At 35.7% G+C, this 18,214-nt stretch overlaps 1 protein-coding gene across 2 annotated transcripts in view; it reads left to right on the top strand.

Annotated features, from left to right (window-relative positions):
- Positions 1-9,727, top strand: part of Txndc16 (thioredoxin domain containing 16) — a 113,352-nt gene extending 103,625 nt beyond the window's left edge. For both annotated transcript variants that reach the window (XM_047541293.1, XM_047541292.1), the window contains one exon: positions 7,732-9,727. In XM_047541293.1, the coding sequence (XP_047397249.1) occupies positions 7,732-7,997 (266 nt within the window). In that variant the 3' untranslated portion in view covers positions 7,998-9,727. The remainder of the gene's footprint in view (positions 1-7,731) is intronic.
- Positions 9,728-18,214: the final 8,487 nt, after the last annotated feature.

Genomic DNA, 18,214 nt, shown 5'->3' with positions numbered 1-18,214 from the left:
TTTATCATGGAAGGATTTTATTTTGTCATCAAATCTGAAGGTAAGTTTTGCTGGGTATAAGATTCTTGGCTGGTATCCATTTTCTTTCAGAGCTTGAAAAATGTTGTTCCAGTTCCTTCTAGCTTTTAGGGTCTGAATTGAAAAATCTGCTGATATCCATATTGGTTTCCCCCTGAATGTAATTTGATTCTTTTCTCTTGCAGCCTTTAAAATTCTGTCTTTATTTTGTATGTTAGGTATTTTCATTATAATGTGCTTTGGTGTGGGTCTGTTGTAATTTTGCATATTTGGAGTCCTGTAAGCCTCTTGTACTTGATTTTCCATTTCATTCTTCAGATCTGGGAAATTTTCTGATATTATTTCATTGAATAGTTTGTTCATTCCTTTGGTTTGTTTCTCTGTGCCTTCCTCAATCCCAATAAATATTAAATTTGGCCTTTTCGTGATATCCCTTAATTCCTGTAGATTCTGTTCATGATTTCTTACCACCTTCTCTGTTTGGTCAACTTGTTTTCAAGGTTAAATATTTTGTCTTTAATGTCTGAGGTTCTGTCTTCCAGGTGTTATCCTATTGGTTTTGCTTTCTATGGAGTCCTTAATTTGGTTTATTGTTTCCATGATTTCAAGGATTTCTGTCTGGTTTATTTCAGTATCAGACTCTTTATTGAAGTGGTCTTTTGCTTCCCGAATTTGCTCTTTTAACTGTTGAGTGGTGCGATCATTCAAAGCCTATATTTGCTCTTTCATCTCATCGTTTGCTTCTCTGATCATTTTAATCATGTACATTCTGAACTCCCTTTCTGACCTTTCTTCTGCCATGCTGTCATTGAATTTTATTGCTGTACCATATAGGTTTGTTTGGGACATTTTCTTCCCTTGTTTTCTCATATTGCTCAGGTATCTACCCCTCTAGTAGTGAAACTCCGAGATAATGTAGATTTCCTCTATTGACTAGTATTTTCTCTGTAGATTTTCAATAACTCACCTCTTAGCCTTCAGTAACCTGAAGTCTTAGAGGAACTTGATAATACAGTGCTCCACTAGGAAGTTGCCCCTCTAGGGGTGGTGGCCTTCAGGTGGGGTATATTCCCTGTCAGTGGGCAAAGGCAACTCCACTTGTTGACTGATGGTCGGCCAAAGGGGGACTAGACTGCAAACTGGGGCACATCTGATCTGGGCCTGTGTCTCTGGTTCTACTGCCCTGGTGGGAAAACCTTGCCCAGCAGGGAATACTCACCTGGTATGGAAGTTTCGCTGGGCAACTCTCCTTTGAGAAGTTGCCTTTGGTCCAGAAATACCACCTGGACTGAGAAGCCCTTCTCTGTGACATTCCCAGGGGTCCCGACCTACTGCCTGGACTGGGGAACCTGGCCCTGTGAGGGACTCCCTCGCTGAGTGGCCCTCCTCTGTTATGTTCCCTGGGGACTGTAGCTACCGCCTGGGCCTCAGATCCTCACTCTGCATCGAAGCCTCTCGCTGGGTGGCCCTCCTCTGCAATGCTCCTGGTCACTGGGTTCACGGCTCCAGTGGTAGACAAGCCCTCAGGAATAATTCAAAATGCCTGCACCAGCCTATAAAGAAGCCTCTGGCTAGCTCTGTGATGCAGGTGGGCTGGCTTGTCTGCTGCCAGCTTGCTTCGCGATGGCCACAGACCTCGGCGTGGTGGTCGAGCGGGGTCACTCAGTGATGGCATCGGACTTCGGCCTGCTGGTTGGGCTAGCTGGCTGCCCCCCCAAAGCTTTGCAATGCAGGCAGGTTTGGTGCCCGCCAACTAGCTCCCGATGCAGGCGGCCTGACTCATCCGCTAGCTCGCTTGCGACTGCCTGGTTTTAAGTAGTTTCTCCCTCAACATTTGTTGTTACTGCTTTTGTTGGTCAGGTAGGTCCACCCTTTTGGTTGTGGTTTATATGGCTTTTACATTGTAATAGGCAAATTACTTCATGGAAAGTTATCATTGGCATAAAAGTAATAGTCAGTATTTATTGAGCATGTACACTTTGCCTGGCATGGTGCTAATTACCTTTCAGTGATGCTCTGATTTAGTCTTAGTATAACGCTAGTGTTCTGGATATTGTCATTACACTTTTTTTTTTTTTCAGTTGAAAAAAATTGAGGTTAATAGGTTCAATGGTGATTGAACTAATAATTACCAGAATAGAGATTCAAACCAAATAATCTAACTTCATAGCCTCTACTGTTAAACAATTTGCCTACTGAATTGAATGCATAATTTTGCTTGTTTCATTGAATCTTCAATAAAACAAAATCATCTGTGTAGTCACCAATATTGTGATAATCAGGTTTGCAATGACTTTATCTAAAATCCATAGGTATTCTACCTAATCTATACACATAAATATTTGAAAGAAGCAGTTCTGTTTAATAGTATTCTGATAAATATCATTGTTATATTTAACTTGAATAATTATAATAGCTAATAAAAATGCAATTTATTAATATTTCATTTAACTATCACAAAAAGTATGAAGTTGTTTTTACCCACCAAAAATAAGTACTGCTAAATTATATTTTATTAAATTTAATAAATAGTAATAGCTAACATTAATTCATATTAGGTGTATTAATACTTTTATATGCATAATATTTTTATGTGCATGTTGTAGAATGATTAAATCAAGTTAATAAATATATCTGTCACTTCACATATCGTTACTTTTTTTTTTTTTTTTTTTTTTTTTTTTTGGTGCTGGGGATCGAACCCAGGGCCTTGTGCTTGCAAGGCAAGCACTCTACCAACTGAGCTATATCCCCAGCCCTTATCGTTACTTTTTGGTGAGAACATTTAAAAGCTATGTTAACAATACATTATTATTTGTCTCCATGCTGTATAGCAGATCTCTAGAACTTATTCTTCCAGTATAACAAACTTTGTATTCCTTGACCAAAATCTCCTGGTATCCTACCCTATACCCCTAGCCCCTGGTAACCACCATTCTACTCTCTGCTTCTACAGGTTTGATTGTTTTAGATTTTATAGGCAAGTGAGATCATGAGTGTTTTTCTTTTTATGCCTGACTTATTTTACTAAATATAATGTCCTTTAGGTTCATCCATTTGGTGCAAATGATGGAATTCCTTTCTTTTTTTTTTTAAGACTGACATTCTATTGTATACATACAGCACAGTTTCTTTATCCATTCATCCTTTGATGGACACAGGTAGATTTCATATTTTGGCTATTGTGGATGATGCTGCAGTGAACATGGGAGTGCAGACATCTCTTTGACATACCGATTTCAGTCCCTTTGTATGCACATCCAGAAGTTGAATTGCTGGATCATGTAGTACTACTATCTTTAATTTTTTGAAAAACCTCCATTCTGTTTCCCATAATGACTGTATTAATTAACATTCCTAGCCAGAAGATAGAAGGGTTCCTTTTGCTCCACATCTTCCCTAATACTTTACCTTTTGTCTTTTTGGTAAAATCCATCTTTACAGGTGTGAGGTGATAGTTCATTGTAGTTTTAGCTTACTTTTCCTGATTAGTGATGTTGAGCACCTTTTAATATATGTTAGCTTTTTAGTATCTTCCTTGGAAAAATGCCTATGTAGGTTCTTTGCCAACTTTATAATTGTATTGTTTTCTTGTTACCGAGTTGTTTGAATTCCCTGTATATTTTGGATAGTCACCCATTATTAAATATATAATTTACACATACTTCTCCCATTGTCTCCACTCTGTTGTTTTTCCACTCTGTCGATTGTTTCCTTTGCTGTGCAGAAGCTTTCTAGTTTGATAAAACAATCCCATTTGATCTGATTTTGTTACTTGTGCTTCTGAGGTCAGATCCAAAATGTCTTTGTGGAGATCAATGTGTAGAAGCTTTTTCCTTTTGTTTTCTTCCAGTGGTTTAATTCTTTAATCTATTCTGAGTTTATTTTTCTGATGGAGTATGAGATAAATGTCCAAGTTCATTCTTCTGCTTAGGAATATCTAGTTTTTCCAGCACCATTTATTGAAGAGACCTTCCTTTCCCCATTGTGTGTTTTGGTTCTTTGGTTAAAGGTGAGTTGACGGTGAATGTGTATATTTATTTCTGGTCTCTTTATCCTGTTCCCTTGGTCCATGTGTCTGTTTGTCTTTATGCTAGTACCATACTGTTTTGTTTACTCTAGCTATTTGTATACATTTGGAAGTTGGGCTGTGTGACATATCCAGCTTTGTTCTTTTTGCTAAAGGTTGCTTTGACTGTTTGGGGTTTTTAGTGGATCCATATGAATTTTAGGATTTTTTTTCTATTTCTGTCAAAAATGTCATTGGAATTTTAATACACATTGCTTGAATCTGTAGTATTGCATTGGGTAGTATAGATACTTTAACAATATTAATTTCTGCAATTCATGAACATGAACTTTCTATTTATGTCTTTTTCAATTTCTTTCATCAGTGTTTTGTAGTTGTCAGTGTATGGGTTTTTCACCTCCTTGGCTGAATTTATTTCTAAGTATTTTATTTTTTGATGCTATTGAGGTTGTTTTTTCAGATAGCTTATTTTTAGTGTATAAAACACTTGATTTTTAATATTGATTTTTGTATCCTGTAACTTTACTAAATTTATTTATTCTATAAGTTTTTTGGTGCAATCTTTAAGGTTTTCTGTAAAAGGTTATGTTTTTTGCAAACAGATAATTTAACTTCCTTTTTTATAGTTTGGACAGAATCAGAGTTTAGAAGCCCAAGAAAACAGATCTTGCCCAGAATTAATGGTCCTTGCTTATGACATATTATAATTTTACTTTTCTGAAAACATACAAGAATTTATACTTGTGGTATGGGTACATATCTTAATTATATTTGAGCATTAACCACTTATGTACAATTGTGGCAACAATAGGGCTATTGCTATAATTTAAATAAGTAAATATGATAACATGAATGATTAGTATATTGTGCAAATAGTTAAAATTTGATATATCAAAAGTCTACATTACTATGTAAAGACTTTATTAGATATCAGATCATCTGTATTGTAATATTTTGACACTGGTCCATGACAGAGTACTTAAATAAGGTGTATGTGTGAGCTGTATGTGTAAATAGATGTGTATTTGTATACATAAATATACACACATAGTTCTGATGTGCAAACTCCATTGTTACATTATCTCAGGTGCCATATGTCATGTGAATCTGTGATTACGTACATTTGTGTATATTTAGTCAGATACTTGAATTTATTTGGGATCAATCCTTGCACCAACACTCATTCTTCCCAGGTTGTTTTATTCCTTTCTGTCAAGTTAGTTTTAACTTAAGTATTATGCTTAAATAGCCTGTGGATGGTGTTTTTAAAGTTGAAATATAATTAATATACTATAAAAGTCATTCTTTGTATAGTTCATTGGTTTTTAGTATATTCACTAGACTGTGTAACCATTGTCACTACTGAATTCTAAAACAATTTTCATCACCCTGCAAAGAAATCCCATGCCCATTCGTAGGCACTTCCAGTTCTTTCCTCTTTCTTCTCCCTGGTGATCACTAATCTACTTTTTGGCTCTATTATTTGCTTAATCTGGAAATTTCATATAAATGGAGTCAAATAATGTGTGAACTTTTATGCCTGGCTTCTTTTTCTTAGCATGAAGTTTTCAAATATCAACCATGCTGTAGCATGAGTCAGTAGTTCATTGCTTTTTATAAGTGAATAATATTCCAGTGTACAAATAAACCACATTTTAAAATCTGTTCATCAGTTTATGGATTGTCTTTACTTTTTGGCTATTGTGAATAATTATGCTCTGAATATTCATGTAAATGTTTTTGTATCTATCCTTGTGCTAGTACCACACTGTCTGGATTGCAGTAGCTTTGTAGTGAGTTTTTAAATTTTTTAAATTTTTGAAATTTTCTGTTTAAAGTATTTTTTTAGTTGTATATGAACACAATACTTTCATTTATTTTTATATAGTGCTGAAAATCCAACCTAGAGCTTCACAGGTAAGGGGCAAGTGCTCTACCACTGAGCTACAACCCCAGCCCCTGCAATGAGTTTTGAAATTGAGAAATTTGGTTCCTCCAACTTTGTTCATTTTCCAGATTATTTTGGCTATTTTTGGGTCCCTTTAGATGTTATTTTTGCCTTAATTTTCTGAGATAATCTGTTCCTTTTTACATTTTAGTGAATGAGAAAATCACTATTTTGTGCAATTCATTATCTGGAAAAAGGCCTTTTTGTAGTTATTGTTCATTCTTGAGTTCCTATTCTGTGTGGAATAGGAATCAGTCCTTTCGTTTGTATCTTTTGAACTCTTCAGAGAGTCCGCTTTCACTTCCATGTCTGCATGGATGTTTTATTTAACCAGATGTTATCATCTGTGCAGTTGCTCTAACACAGATACCACTAGTCTCAAAATGAACTGTTTACCTTAAAAAATAAATATTGCTAAACATTTGCTATCCTTTAGACTTTTGTTAAAGATACTTTACTATTCATGAAATGGCATATTGTAAATTGCAGATGGTTATTCTTACTGCTTACTTATTCATTCAGGAAAATATTTTGTCCATTTGTCACTTTTGCATCTGCTAAACTGGCAGTACCACATTAGCAATGTCAATTCCATGGGTATTCTAAATTTAATATTCTATTTCAGGTACAAAGCCCTAGAATTTCATGTAATTGAAATTGAGTGAAGAAATTATAAATCAATAAGTATACATACTGTATATCTACATAAGCAGATTTTTGTTTCAGCTTTTGTACTCCAGGAGAGTTCAGTTTATTTGTATTTCCTAAGCTTTTTTATAGATATGTATTTGATTTATAAGATATGGTCAAGTTTGTTTCGTGCATGTTTGTTATTATTGACATAGATTCTTTCATTAGCATTTATTGTTTAAAGGTTTATTTTGCACATTTCCTTATATAGTTTGTTTTTCATAATAGTATTTTGAATGTGGCAACTAAATTCAAAAACTATTTTGTAAAATTTGCTAAATGAAGAAGAGTTAATTTATCTCATGTTATCCTCTTTAATCAGTTTTCATTTTCTAATGATCAGTATTTTAAAATAATGTTAAGATTTACTGCCTTGAAACTCATCTAAAAGAAGTCATCTGGTAACTGTCTACATAGAGTATAGTCAACTCCATAGTGATTTAAAATCATTCCTATCTATAATTATTTTTTTATAAAATGCACTTTTCATGAAGTGTATGGAAAGAATGTTAATTAAAACCTTTGAGAACAGAATATCCTTTAAGATGTAAGGCAAAACTTGTATAATAAAATAATAATATCTATATCTATATCTATATCTATCTATGTATATATGTTCCAAAATGTTTTTCTGGAATCACTCATAAGAAAGTTACCATATTTAGAGATTGAGACTGGAATAAGGAGGGAAGTAGGAGACTTTTCATATTAGTTTGTACCTGTCTGTAGGTAATCTTCTTACATATATTGCTATTTTTGAAACCCCAAGAAGGATTAACTGGCAGTACGATGATGAACCTGTTTTTTTTCCCTATTGATGTTTATCTCTATATAGAAAATAATGGCTTGGAAATATAATATAAAATATGAAAGTAGCTAGTAATTATAATTTCTTAATTACAGTGATATTAGAAATCAAGCTAAGTAAAACTGATAAAGTCTTCATTCCTACAAATATTTTTTTCAAAATAAACATTTTCTAGTGTATTCATATGACAATTTTATAGATGTGAATCATTAACCCTTTGTTGTGTCTTCCTTCCAGCAATTTTATCTGCTCAGGAATGGAAACCTCCTCTTCCAGCTTACGATTTTCTAAGTATGATGGATGCTGCGACAGCTCCACATCCCACAAGGAAAGAACCTGAGTATAAGAAAGAAACAGCTGTGCAGGAGAGTGACAAGGAACAGCACGAAGACAAATCGGCAGTCAGAAAAGAGCCAGTCGAAACACTGAGAATAAAGCATTGGAATAAAAGTAACTGGTTTAAAGAAACAGAGAAATCCCTTAAGCGTGATAAGGAGTTATGATGCTCAAAAGTAAGATAATTTCATAGGGCTGTCATTTCCAAAGTCTTTTAGCTTTTCTGAGACACTTGAGAATTTATTTACTTGGAGAATAATACTAACCATGTCAAGTAGACCTATGCCATCTAATAGAATTATAATGCAAGTCACATTTAAAATTTTTAGTAGCTATACTTTTTGAAAAGTAAAAATTGATTTAAAATGTCTTTCACTCGTAAGAATACCCAAAATAGCTCAATGAATATAAAAATCATTGAGAGATTTACTTTATTTTTAACCAAACCTTTTTTTTTTTTTTTCTACCCAAGTCTTCAGATGCAGTGTGTATTTTACATTTACTGCTATTTCACTATGTAGTAGCTTGTGTTTCAGGTGCTCATTAGCCACATGTGGTGGGTAAATATTATATTGAACAGCTCAGTACTAGACAAAAACTAGTATAAGCAATTTAACTTAATTTTATCCATGGTATATATTGGGATTAAAATTAAAATGCAACTCTAGTTTAATCACAGTTTACTCCTCAGTGGAGTGATACAGGTGGCAGTTACATTTTTCTTATAGTCATGATGTTAAAACCGGTGTTTCTTAACCAGGATACAGTTCCCCCCCCTTCAACCCCAGGGGACATTTGGCAATGGCAAGAGACAATTTTGGTGTTGTAATTAGAGATGCTACTGGCATGCAGTGGGTAGAGAGCAGGGATGCTGTTTAATATCCTATATTGGACAGCACTCCCCTCAAACAAAGAATTATCCTACTCAAAATGTCAATAATATCAGGGATGAATACCCTGTCTCCAACTAACCTGTGGCAGAATGGGCTCCCCACATTTTCTAAATCTGCTCAATTATGTTTGAAAAAATTATGAATATTAAAGATAAATATTAGGTGGTGTTATCTTAATTGTTATCTGGATACAACTTACAAATTTATTTTTATTCTTCAAAAAATAACAAGGTAAACCTACAAAAGACTCAGAATAGTGTGTGTGTATGTATCTATATATGTTCATATATATTTTAAGGGAGTCTTGAAAATTATTTATGTAGGTTATAGTGCTGAATGCTGAATTTCAGACTGAACAGGAATTAAACATATTGCTATCTCATAAAAAGAAGCTTCCTATCTGAACCATGTCTGAAATCTGTCCTTAGACAAATCAGTTGATCTCCCTGGGCCATAGAGCCTCAGCTTCATAATGGGAAGGCAGGATTGGCCAAAAAACTATTTTTTCTTTCACATCACTTACTGTTGGGCTGATTGTTTGCAGTAGCTGTCTCAGTACTCTGCATTTTGCAGGACTTTGGTTAAAAACCTCTGACTTAGGTGATCTACTGTATTTAGGGTATCTCATTTTAAAGATTTTCTCCACATGTGGCTTCCTCAGAACAACTGAATAACTGGAATTTTATAATTAAATTTCAATAAATCTATATATTTCACTGTATCATTTGCTATTCTCAGCACCCCCTTAGTTTACTTCCTATAGCATGTAGTACCTTATTAGTTTGGTTCATTCTCATTCACTTTTCTAATGTGGGAGATGCCAAGAGTGAAATCCAATATTGTTTGTAGTAATTAAACATCATCAATCATTGAAAAATGCTAATTATCTATAAGCACAAAGAAACGTGAAATTGATTTGTCATTGTACCCTAGCCAGCGATTTGGACCCCCATTAATACATGTTCATTTTATAATTTTAAATAAAGTGTCTGGATTTCAGGCCACCTTCCGAAGCTTTCTTTGACCTCCATGTGCCCTTTATGGGGTTACTTACTTTGTATCATCTGGGTGTCTTTGATTCTAAGCAATAGAAATTAAACTTTGGCTAACTTAAGCAAAATGGGAATGTGGGTAATGTACAGAATTAGAAGAAAAATTAAACCGGCCTTTGAAAAGACAGGAATCAAGGGTGGTATGGGATGTGTTAGGAACTAACAGTTTAGTGATCGATCAGCTCCACCTGGTATCTTCTGTGACTCAGGAAAGTCAGAGTCCAGCTCTTCAGTTAGGGAAAGATAAGACTCTTGTATCAACAGCCCTTACAAGAATTCCCCAATGCAAAAGAGGTAAATCTCACCAAAGAATTCTCAGTTCTTTGCACCAGGAAAAGGGGGAATAAGTATGTAGAGGGGGAAACACCCTCTCAAGACACCACTGTGCTTCTGACCTTTGTATCTTTGGGGGGCCTTTTTGCCACATCTTTCACTAGAAAGAGATCTCTAGAAACCCTCTCTTTACCTCAAGTCGTTTCAGTTTCCCTCTGCATTCCCCTAGTCCTCTAATGGAGTTGGAGCCAGTGCTTACATACATTCTCCATGATACTCCTCTCTCATGGGTTAGATTCTTTCACCCTGTCCTGCCTCACCTGTGCTAGAAGGTAAATATCTTTGATCCACTGCCTTTAGCCCTTGTGATGATGTATTCTATGAACTGTTTTTCAAATTTCCTGGAGTTCATCAATCAAACCTGAGCTGCTTTTAAAAATTAAATCTGTGTAAACTGAACAGCATTAGTTTACAGAGCAGTATCTGTCTTTGGTAATAAGAAGTAATCAAATAGTTTCAGCTTGAAACTTGTGCTTCCATCTAAGGTGTAGCAGGCTGCATCCTAACAGTAAGAGAAAAAAGTCATAACTTTTCTTAACCATCAGAGAAAATAGTCCAATGCATGATAAGCCCCTTCAAAGAGCAACAGGATGCGGGTACTCTTTTGTCTTTGGAAGAGAATAGGATACTGCCACTAAAGCAAGTAAGAAATTATAAAATGCTTAGGAGAATCCAAGATATTTTTCCCACTTGCAAGTTATTTTGCCAGAGATTGCTGAATCAGAAACAAAGAACTTTACTCTCACCAATAACTTTAATCATAATGTCAGCATTTGTGCTGATTTTCTGATCCCCAATTTCACACTGTGATGAAAGGAGAAGAGTGACACCTAGGTACATGGTGGGTTGCATTGCAAGGAAAGCGCCCTAAGATTAGGGGGCCTAAATATTTAATAGTGGGTGTTTAGCACGCCTGTTCTTTGCTCTGGAGGGAGATAGCATTACTATGCTGGACACTAATCATTGTCTTTTAGAGGGAGATGCTGTCTTTATCTTCCCAGGCCATTTAATACAAATATCCCTGATGTAGTCCAGAACAAAGGCAGGCAGAGCCTCCACTTGTTTAGAGTGCAGACACATGAAAGGCCCATGGAGAACTGTCTTCTGATAAATTACTAAAGTGTTGAAGAATTTTCTAAAGGCACATTGTGTAAAAGATGTTAGTTTAGAATAGGTGAGGGACCCTGTCATGGGAGTAACTCAGGCTCACTGAGGAGCTCCTTTCTGTGAACCTCCGCAGGGTGCTACTAAGAAAGATTGGGGCAGGAGACTGATGAGAATGGACCTCTCAGTGATGCAGCGAACAGGGGGTGATTGATTGAATCCTTGGGTGACAAGAGTGAAACAGTGCCCATTTCCTCTGGCCTTTCTCTTATGGAAAGCTACAGCCACCAGTCACGGGGGGAAAGCTGGCAACCTTCCTGCCCTAATTGCCCAAGGAAAGATCCACAACCTTTTATTTATTTATTTATTTTATTTTTTACAGACTGCATTTTGATTCATTGTATAGAAATGGGGTACCTCCTTTCATTCCTATGGTTGTGCATGATGTAGATTCATACCATTCATGTAATCATACACGAATCATTCATGTACATAGGGTAGTGATGTCTATCTCATTCCACCATTTTTCATACCCACCCTAATTTCCTTCTACATAATCTAAAGTTCCTCCATTCTTCTCTCACCTCCCCACCCCCCACCACCATTATATATCATCATCCACTTATCAGGGAAAACCTTCTGCCTTTGGTATTTTGGGCTTGATTTATTTCACTTAGCATGACATTCTCCAATTCCATCCTTTTATTTGCAAATGCCATAATATTATTCTTTATGGCTGAATAGTATTCCATTGTGTCTATATACCAGAGTTTCAGAGTTTCTTTATCCATTCATCTGTCGAAGGGCATCTAGGTTAGTTCCACAATCTAGCTATTGTGAACTGAGTTGCTATAAACATTGATGTGGCTGTTAACTGTAGTTTGCTGATTTTAAGTCCTTTGGGTATAAACCAAGGAATGGGATAACTGGGTCAAAAGGTGGGTCCATTCCAAGTTTTCTGAGGATTCTCCATACTGCTTTCCAGAGTGGCTGCACCAATTTGCAACTGCACCAGCAATGTAAAAGTGTGCCTTTTTCCCCACATCCACACCAACATCTCTTATTGTTGTGTTCTTGATAATAGCCATTCTAATTGGAGTAAGATGAAATCTTAGAGTTGTTTTAATTTGTATTTCTCTAATTACTAGAGATGTTGAACAATTTTCATATATTTATTAATCATCTGTCTTCTGTAAAGTGTCAAGTTCCTTGGCCCATTTATTGATTGGCTTCTTTGTATTTTGGGGTTAGGGATAAAACCCTCCTTGCTGGAGGAAAGGCAGAAAATCCAAGAAGAGATGGAGGTACACTATTTATAGAAGTAGTGCAGGAAAATCTCTTCTATATAGGAACTCCAAAACCTGTATATATTATTAAAAATTATGATAATATAGTGATGGATCTCTAAAGGGAAGTGATACAGAATAATTATGATTTGAGGACTATATAAATAGCAGTATAAGGTCTCACTAATGAGGTGATGATTGAGCTAAGATGTGAAGGATGAGATAGTCAACCACTTTAGATCAGAATAAAGAACATTCTAGATACAGAATGCATCTAGGAGACTTGGGAAAGATTTTGGTTTATTTGAAGAATGAAATGGAGCCAACATGTCTGGTGTCCAATGGCAAGAGGGGCAGTAAAGAGAAAGCTAGAGGACTTGGAAGAGGCAAAATTATGCAGGGTTTTGGAACCGTGGATGGCAAAGCAACTTGAAAGTTATTTTAAGTGCATCAAGAAGCAGGGGAGTGGAAGTTTTCAAGATGGCAGAATAGAGAAGGTAACTCCTGGCCACTCTGTGGCATAAAACCAAGCAAGCATAAAAACAGTTTCTCAATAAGGTGGGTAAACACAAAAAAGGGTCGGGGGGACTTTATTGGAATATAATACTGAACATTCAAAGCAGATTGGGGAATCAGGAGGTTGGATATAATAAATTCCCAGCACCAAAGCTGCTGCTGCAGCTGGAGGCACCAGCCAAAGCAGTCTCTGTGAGCAAAGTGGAGGGATAAGGGATTTAAAGCAACCCACGTTATTAGGAGACCTGAGGCATGTCTCGGTTCAGAGAATTAAAGACACTGCATGACTAAACTGAAAGGTACACTGCACAATATTCTTGTGTGAGAAAGAAGCCCCATCTCTCCTGTGTGTAGAGGACACAGGAAGGAATCATTTTGCAGCTGCAGCATGGGGGCCAGCAGCTGAGGGAGCCAATTCCTGGCAAACCTGAGTTTGGCCCAAAATAAAGGCCTGGCAAATCCACACTGCATGACATAGATTGTGCCTAAGAGACGAGAAGGAAATCAAATGTGGAGAGAGGTTTACACAGGGGACAACTGATCATGGAAACCCACTGGCTTTCCCCCTCCTTCTCCAATCCAGGACCAGCTGGGAGAGATGCGTCTGGCTGGGACTTTGACAGGGGAGGGACAGGAGAGATTGAGTTTGGTGATTGAGTCTGAGACCAGGAAGCATGGGATCAACAGGTGATGTGATGGACTGGGAGTTGGCTCCTCCACCATTTGAGCAGAACCCAGGGGAGACCTTTGGGGTACAGGCTTCCAGCATGGATGGTCAGTTGCTGGGCCCTGGAGGTGTGCTGATTTGATATCTCCAGACCAATTGGCATTGCCTGGGCTTAGACCCTGCCTCCAGGAATTCCATCTAAGGGATTACCTCTCTCACGAAGCAACCCCATCCTGAGAGTGGAGCAAGCATCACACTCCAGACAACCCCACCTAAAGCTGCTGAGAAGAGAAGCTGAGAATCTTCTGAATGCAGATGAAAACAATTCTCTAACTCTTCATTGAGATCTTTTTTTTTCCTTTTTTCTTTTCTGTGTGTGATATTAATGGTTCATGAACATTTATACATATTCATATTTTCTTTCTCATTTCTAGCATTTTTGAAGCCAGTTTTTCATGGATCACTTTTTTGAGGACTAGGATGGTTGATTACTATATTTCAGTTTTGTATTTTTAATTTTTAAAATTTTAACTTTATATATTGTTTTTTTCTCACACATCTGTTTCCCTTGATTCTCTTTCTCTCTTTTCTTCTGCTAACAATCCCTATTGTTCTCTCTTTCACTCTTCCTTTTTAATTTTTTACTTCTATCTTCTCTCCTCCTCCTCATAATCATCATATCCTATGGCACTTCTTTTCTCTCCCTGTCCATCATTCAAAATTGTAAACCATTTTGCACACTTACTGTTTTTATTATAAGTAATAACTGATCATATCATTCCTGTTTATTGTGACTGTTAACATTGCAGACATCACAGCAGGAATTTTTGGTTTAATACTGTATATTGTTTGCTTTGGTTGTTGTAATTATTTCTCTCCCCCTAAACAGCGAGGTACTGGAAACCTTCAGGGACACTATAAGTCCACAGGATAGAAACTCTACTGCCTCAGATCCATAGTGTTATATGGGTAGACACAAAAACAACATGAAAAAGCAGGGGAACAAACTGCCTCAAACAAACCAAGATACTTCAGTAACAATCATTGCTACAACAGTGGAAGAAATGTCAGAGGATGAGTTTAGAATGTACATAGCTAAACTGATCTGTGAGGTAAAAGACAATGTAAAAAGTGATATAAGAAAATAATGAAATGAAAGATCACTTCAATAAAGGGAGATTCTGAAAACAAGCAGAAATCCTTGAAGGGATCAATAAATTAAAAATTCAATGGAAAACATCACCAACAGACTAGACAGAGTTGCAGGCAATGAAGACAAAATATATAATATTGAAAATAAAGTTGACCAAGAAGAAAAGATGTTAAGAGACCATGAACAGAACGTCCAAGAAATATGGGATAACCTGAAAAGACCAAATTTAAGATTTATCAGGATAGATGAAGGCTCAGAGATATAAACCAAAAGAATGCACAATCTTTTCAACGAAATATCAGAAAGTTTTCCAAACCTAAAGAATTAAATGGAAAATAAAATGTAGGAGGCTTGAAATACCCCAAATATGTAAAATTACAACAGACCTACACTAAAACACATTATTATGAAAATGCCTAACATACAGAACAAGAACAGAATTTTAAAGACTGCCAGAGAAAAACACCACTTTACATTTAGAGGGAAACCAATCTGGATTGCAGCTGATTTCTCAACCCAAACCATCAAAGCTAGGAGGTCTTGGATTTATTTATACGAAGCTCTGAAAGAAAGTGAATGCCAGCCAAGAATACTGAGCCCTGCAAAATTAGGCTTCAGAATTGATGAAATAAAAACCGTTCATGATAAATGAAAGTTAAATGCATTCATAACTAGAAAGACTGCACAAAAAAAAAATTCTTGAAGAAGAAATGAAAAATAAAACTGAACACCAGCAAGGGGAAGAACTACAGTAGAGGAATAGTCAGTCAAAGGAGAAACTAGTTCAAATTGAAAACCAGAAATAATGAGAGCGAATAAAAGTCATTTCTCGGACGGGGAGTGTGGCTCAGTGGTAGAGTGCTTACCTAGCATTTGTGAGGCCCTTGGTTTCATTCTCAGCACTGCATAAAAATGAATAAAGTATTGTCTATATACAACTAAAAGTTTTTTTAAAAAATCATTTTTCAGTAATAACATTGAATATAAATGGCCTAAACTTATTGGTCTAAAGACAAAGACTGGCAGATTGGATTAAAAAACAAGACCAAACTAGTCCAAGAGACTCACCTCACAGGCAGAGACATCTATAACTGAAGGATGGAATAAAATATATCATTCACATAGATCTCACAAAGAAGTAGTGGTTTCTTCTCTCATATAAGATAAAGTGGACTTCAAGTCAAAGTTAATCAGAAGGCACAAAGAAGGACATATCACACTGCTTAAAGGTATTTTATATCAACAAGATATAACAGCCATAAATATTTATGCCCCAAACAGTGGAGCACCTGTATACATCAAACAAACCCTTCTCAACTTCAAGAATCAAATAGACCACAACACAATAATACTGGGTGACTTTAACATACCTCTCTCACCACTGGATATATCCTCCAAACAAAAACTAAACCAAGAAGATATAGAACTAAAAAATATAATTAATAATTTAGACTTCACAGTCATATAGAATATTTCATCCATCAATGACTGAGTACAGTTTCTTCTCAGCAGTATGTGGATCCTTCTCTAAAATAGGCCATATCTTAAGCCACAAAGCAACTATTAGCAAAAAAAAAAAAAAAAACCAGTTAATACCTTGCATTCTATCATACCATAATGCAATGAAAATAGAAATCAATGATAAAATAAAAAATAGAAGCTACTCTAACATCTGGAGATTAAACAATATGCTATTTAATGACCAATGGATGGCAGAAGAAATCAGGGTGAAATAAAAAAAATACTTAGGTAAATGAGAATAGAGATACAACATATCAAAATCTCTGGAACACTATGAAGGCAGTGTTAAAAGGAAAGTTCATTGCATTGAGCTCATTCCTTAAAAGAATAGAAAGTCAACAAATAAATAACCTAACATTACATCTCAAAGCTCTAGGAAAAGAGGAACACCACCAAAAGGAGGAGACAGGAAATAATTGAAATCAGAGCTGAAAATAATGAAATTGAAACAAACAAGAAAATCCAAAAAGATTGACAAAACAAAAGGTTGATTCTTTGAAAAAAACTATAGTTCATAAACCTTTTGCCAAGCTAGCAAAGAGAAAACTCAAATTACTAAAATTTGTGATGAAAAAGGAAATATCACAACAGACACTACTGAAATACAAATGATAATGACAAACTATTTTGAAAATTTATACTCTAATAGAAAATCTTGAAGAAATTGACAAATTTCTAGAGAATATGATCTACCCAAACTGAATCAGGAGGACATACACAACTTAAACAGATCAATTTCAAGTAATGAAATTGGAAAATGCCGTCAAAAGCCTACCAAGAAAGAAAAGCCCAGGACCAGATGGATTCTCAGCCAAGTCCTACCAGATCTTCAAAGAAGAACTAACACCAGTCCTCCTCAAATTATTCCATAAAATAGAAAAGGAGGGAACCCTTCCAAACTCATTCTATGAAGCTAGTATCATCCTGATACCAAAACCAGACAGACACATCAAGTAAAGAAAACTTCAGACCAATATCCCTGATGAACATCAATGCAAAAATTTTTTAATAAAATACTGGCAAATCACATGCAAAAGTATATTTAAAAGATTGTTCACTGTGAAGTGTGGTTTGTCACAGGGATGCAAAGTTGGTCCAGCAATAGAAATCAATAAACATAATTCATCACATCAGCAGACTTAAAGAATCACATGATTATCTCAAGAGATGCAGTAAGGGCATTTTGACAAAATACAGCATTCATTTATGTTCAAAACACCAGAAAAATGGGATACTAGGAATATACCTCAAAATTGTAAAAATTGTATATGCTAAACCCAAAGCCACCATCTTTTAAATGGAGAAAAATTGAATGCATTCCCTCTAAAATCTGGAGCAAGACAGGGATGCCCTCTTCCACCACTTCTATTCAACATAGTTCTGGAAACCCTAGCCAGAGCAATTATACAGATTAAAGAAATTAAAGGGTTATGAATAGAAAAAGAACTTAAATGATCCCTATTTGCCAAGGACATGATTCTATATTTAAAGGACCCAAAAAACTCCACAAGAAAACTTCTAGCACTCATAAATGAACTCAGCAAAGTAGCAGGATGTAAAATTAAGTCATAAATCAGTTGTGTTCCTATGCAACAGTGATGAATCGACTGAAAGAGAAATTAGGAAAACTATTGCACTCACAATAGGCTAAAAAATATAAAATATTTGGAAATCAGTCTAACAAAAGAGGTGAAAGACCTCTACAATGAAAACCACAGAACTCTAAAGAAAGAAATTGAAGAAGACCTTAGAAGATGGAACGGTCTCCCATGTTCTTGGATAGGCAGAATTAATATTGTCAGAATGGCCTACTACCAAAAGTGCTATACAGATTTAATGCAATAAGGTTCTGATGATGT

The sequence above is a fragment of the Sciurus carolinensis genome, chromosome 2 (genome assembly GCF_902686445.1).
Source record: "Sciurus carolinensis chromosome 2, mSciCar1.2, whole genome shotgun sequence".
Lineage (NCBI taxonomy): Eukaryota > Metazoa > Chordata > Mammalia > Rodentia > Sciuridae > Sciurus > Sciurus carolinensis.
Note: the sequence above shows the minus strand (reverse complement) of the source record. Positions and strands in the feature narration are given on the sequence as shown.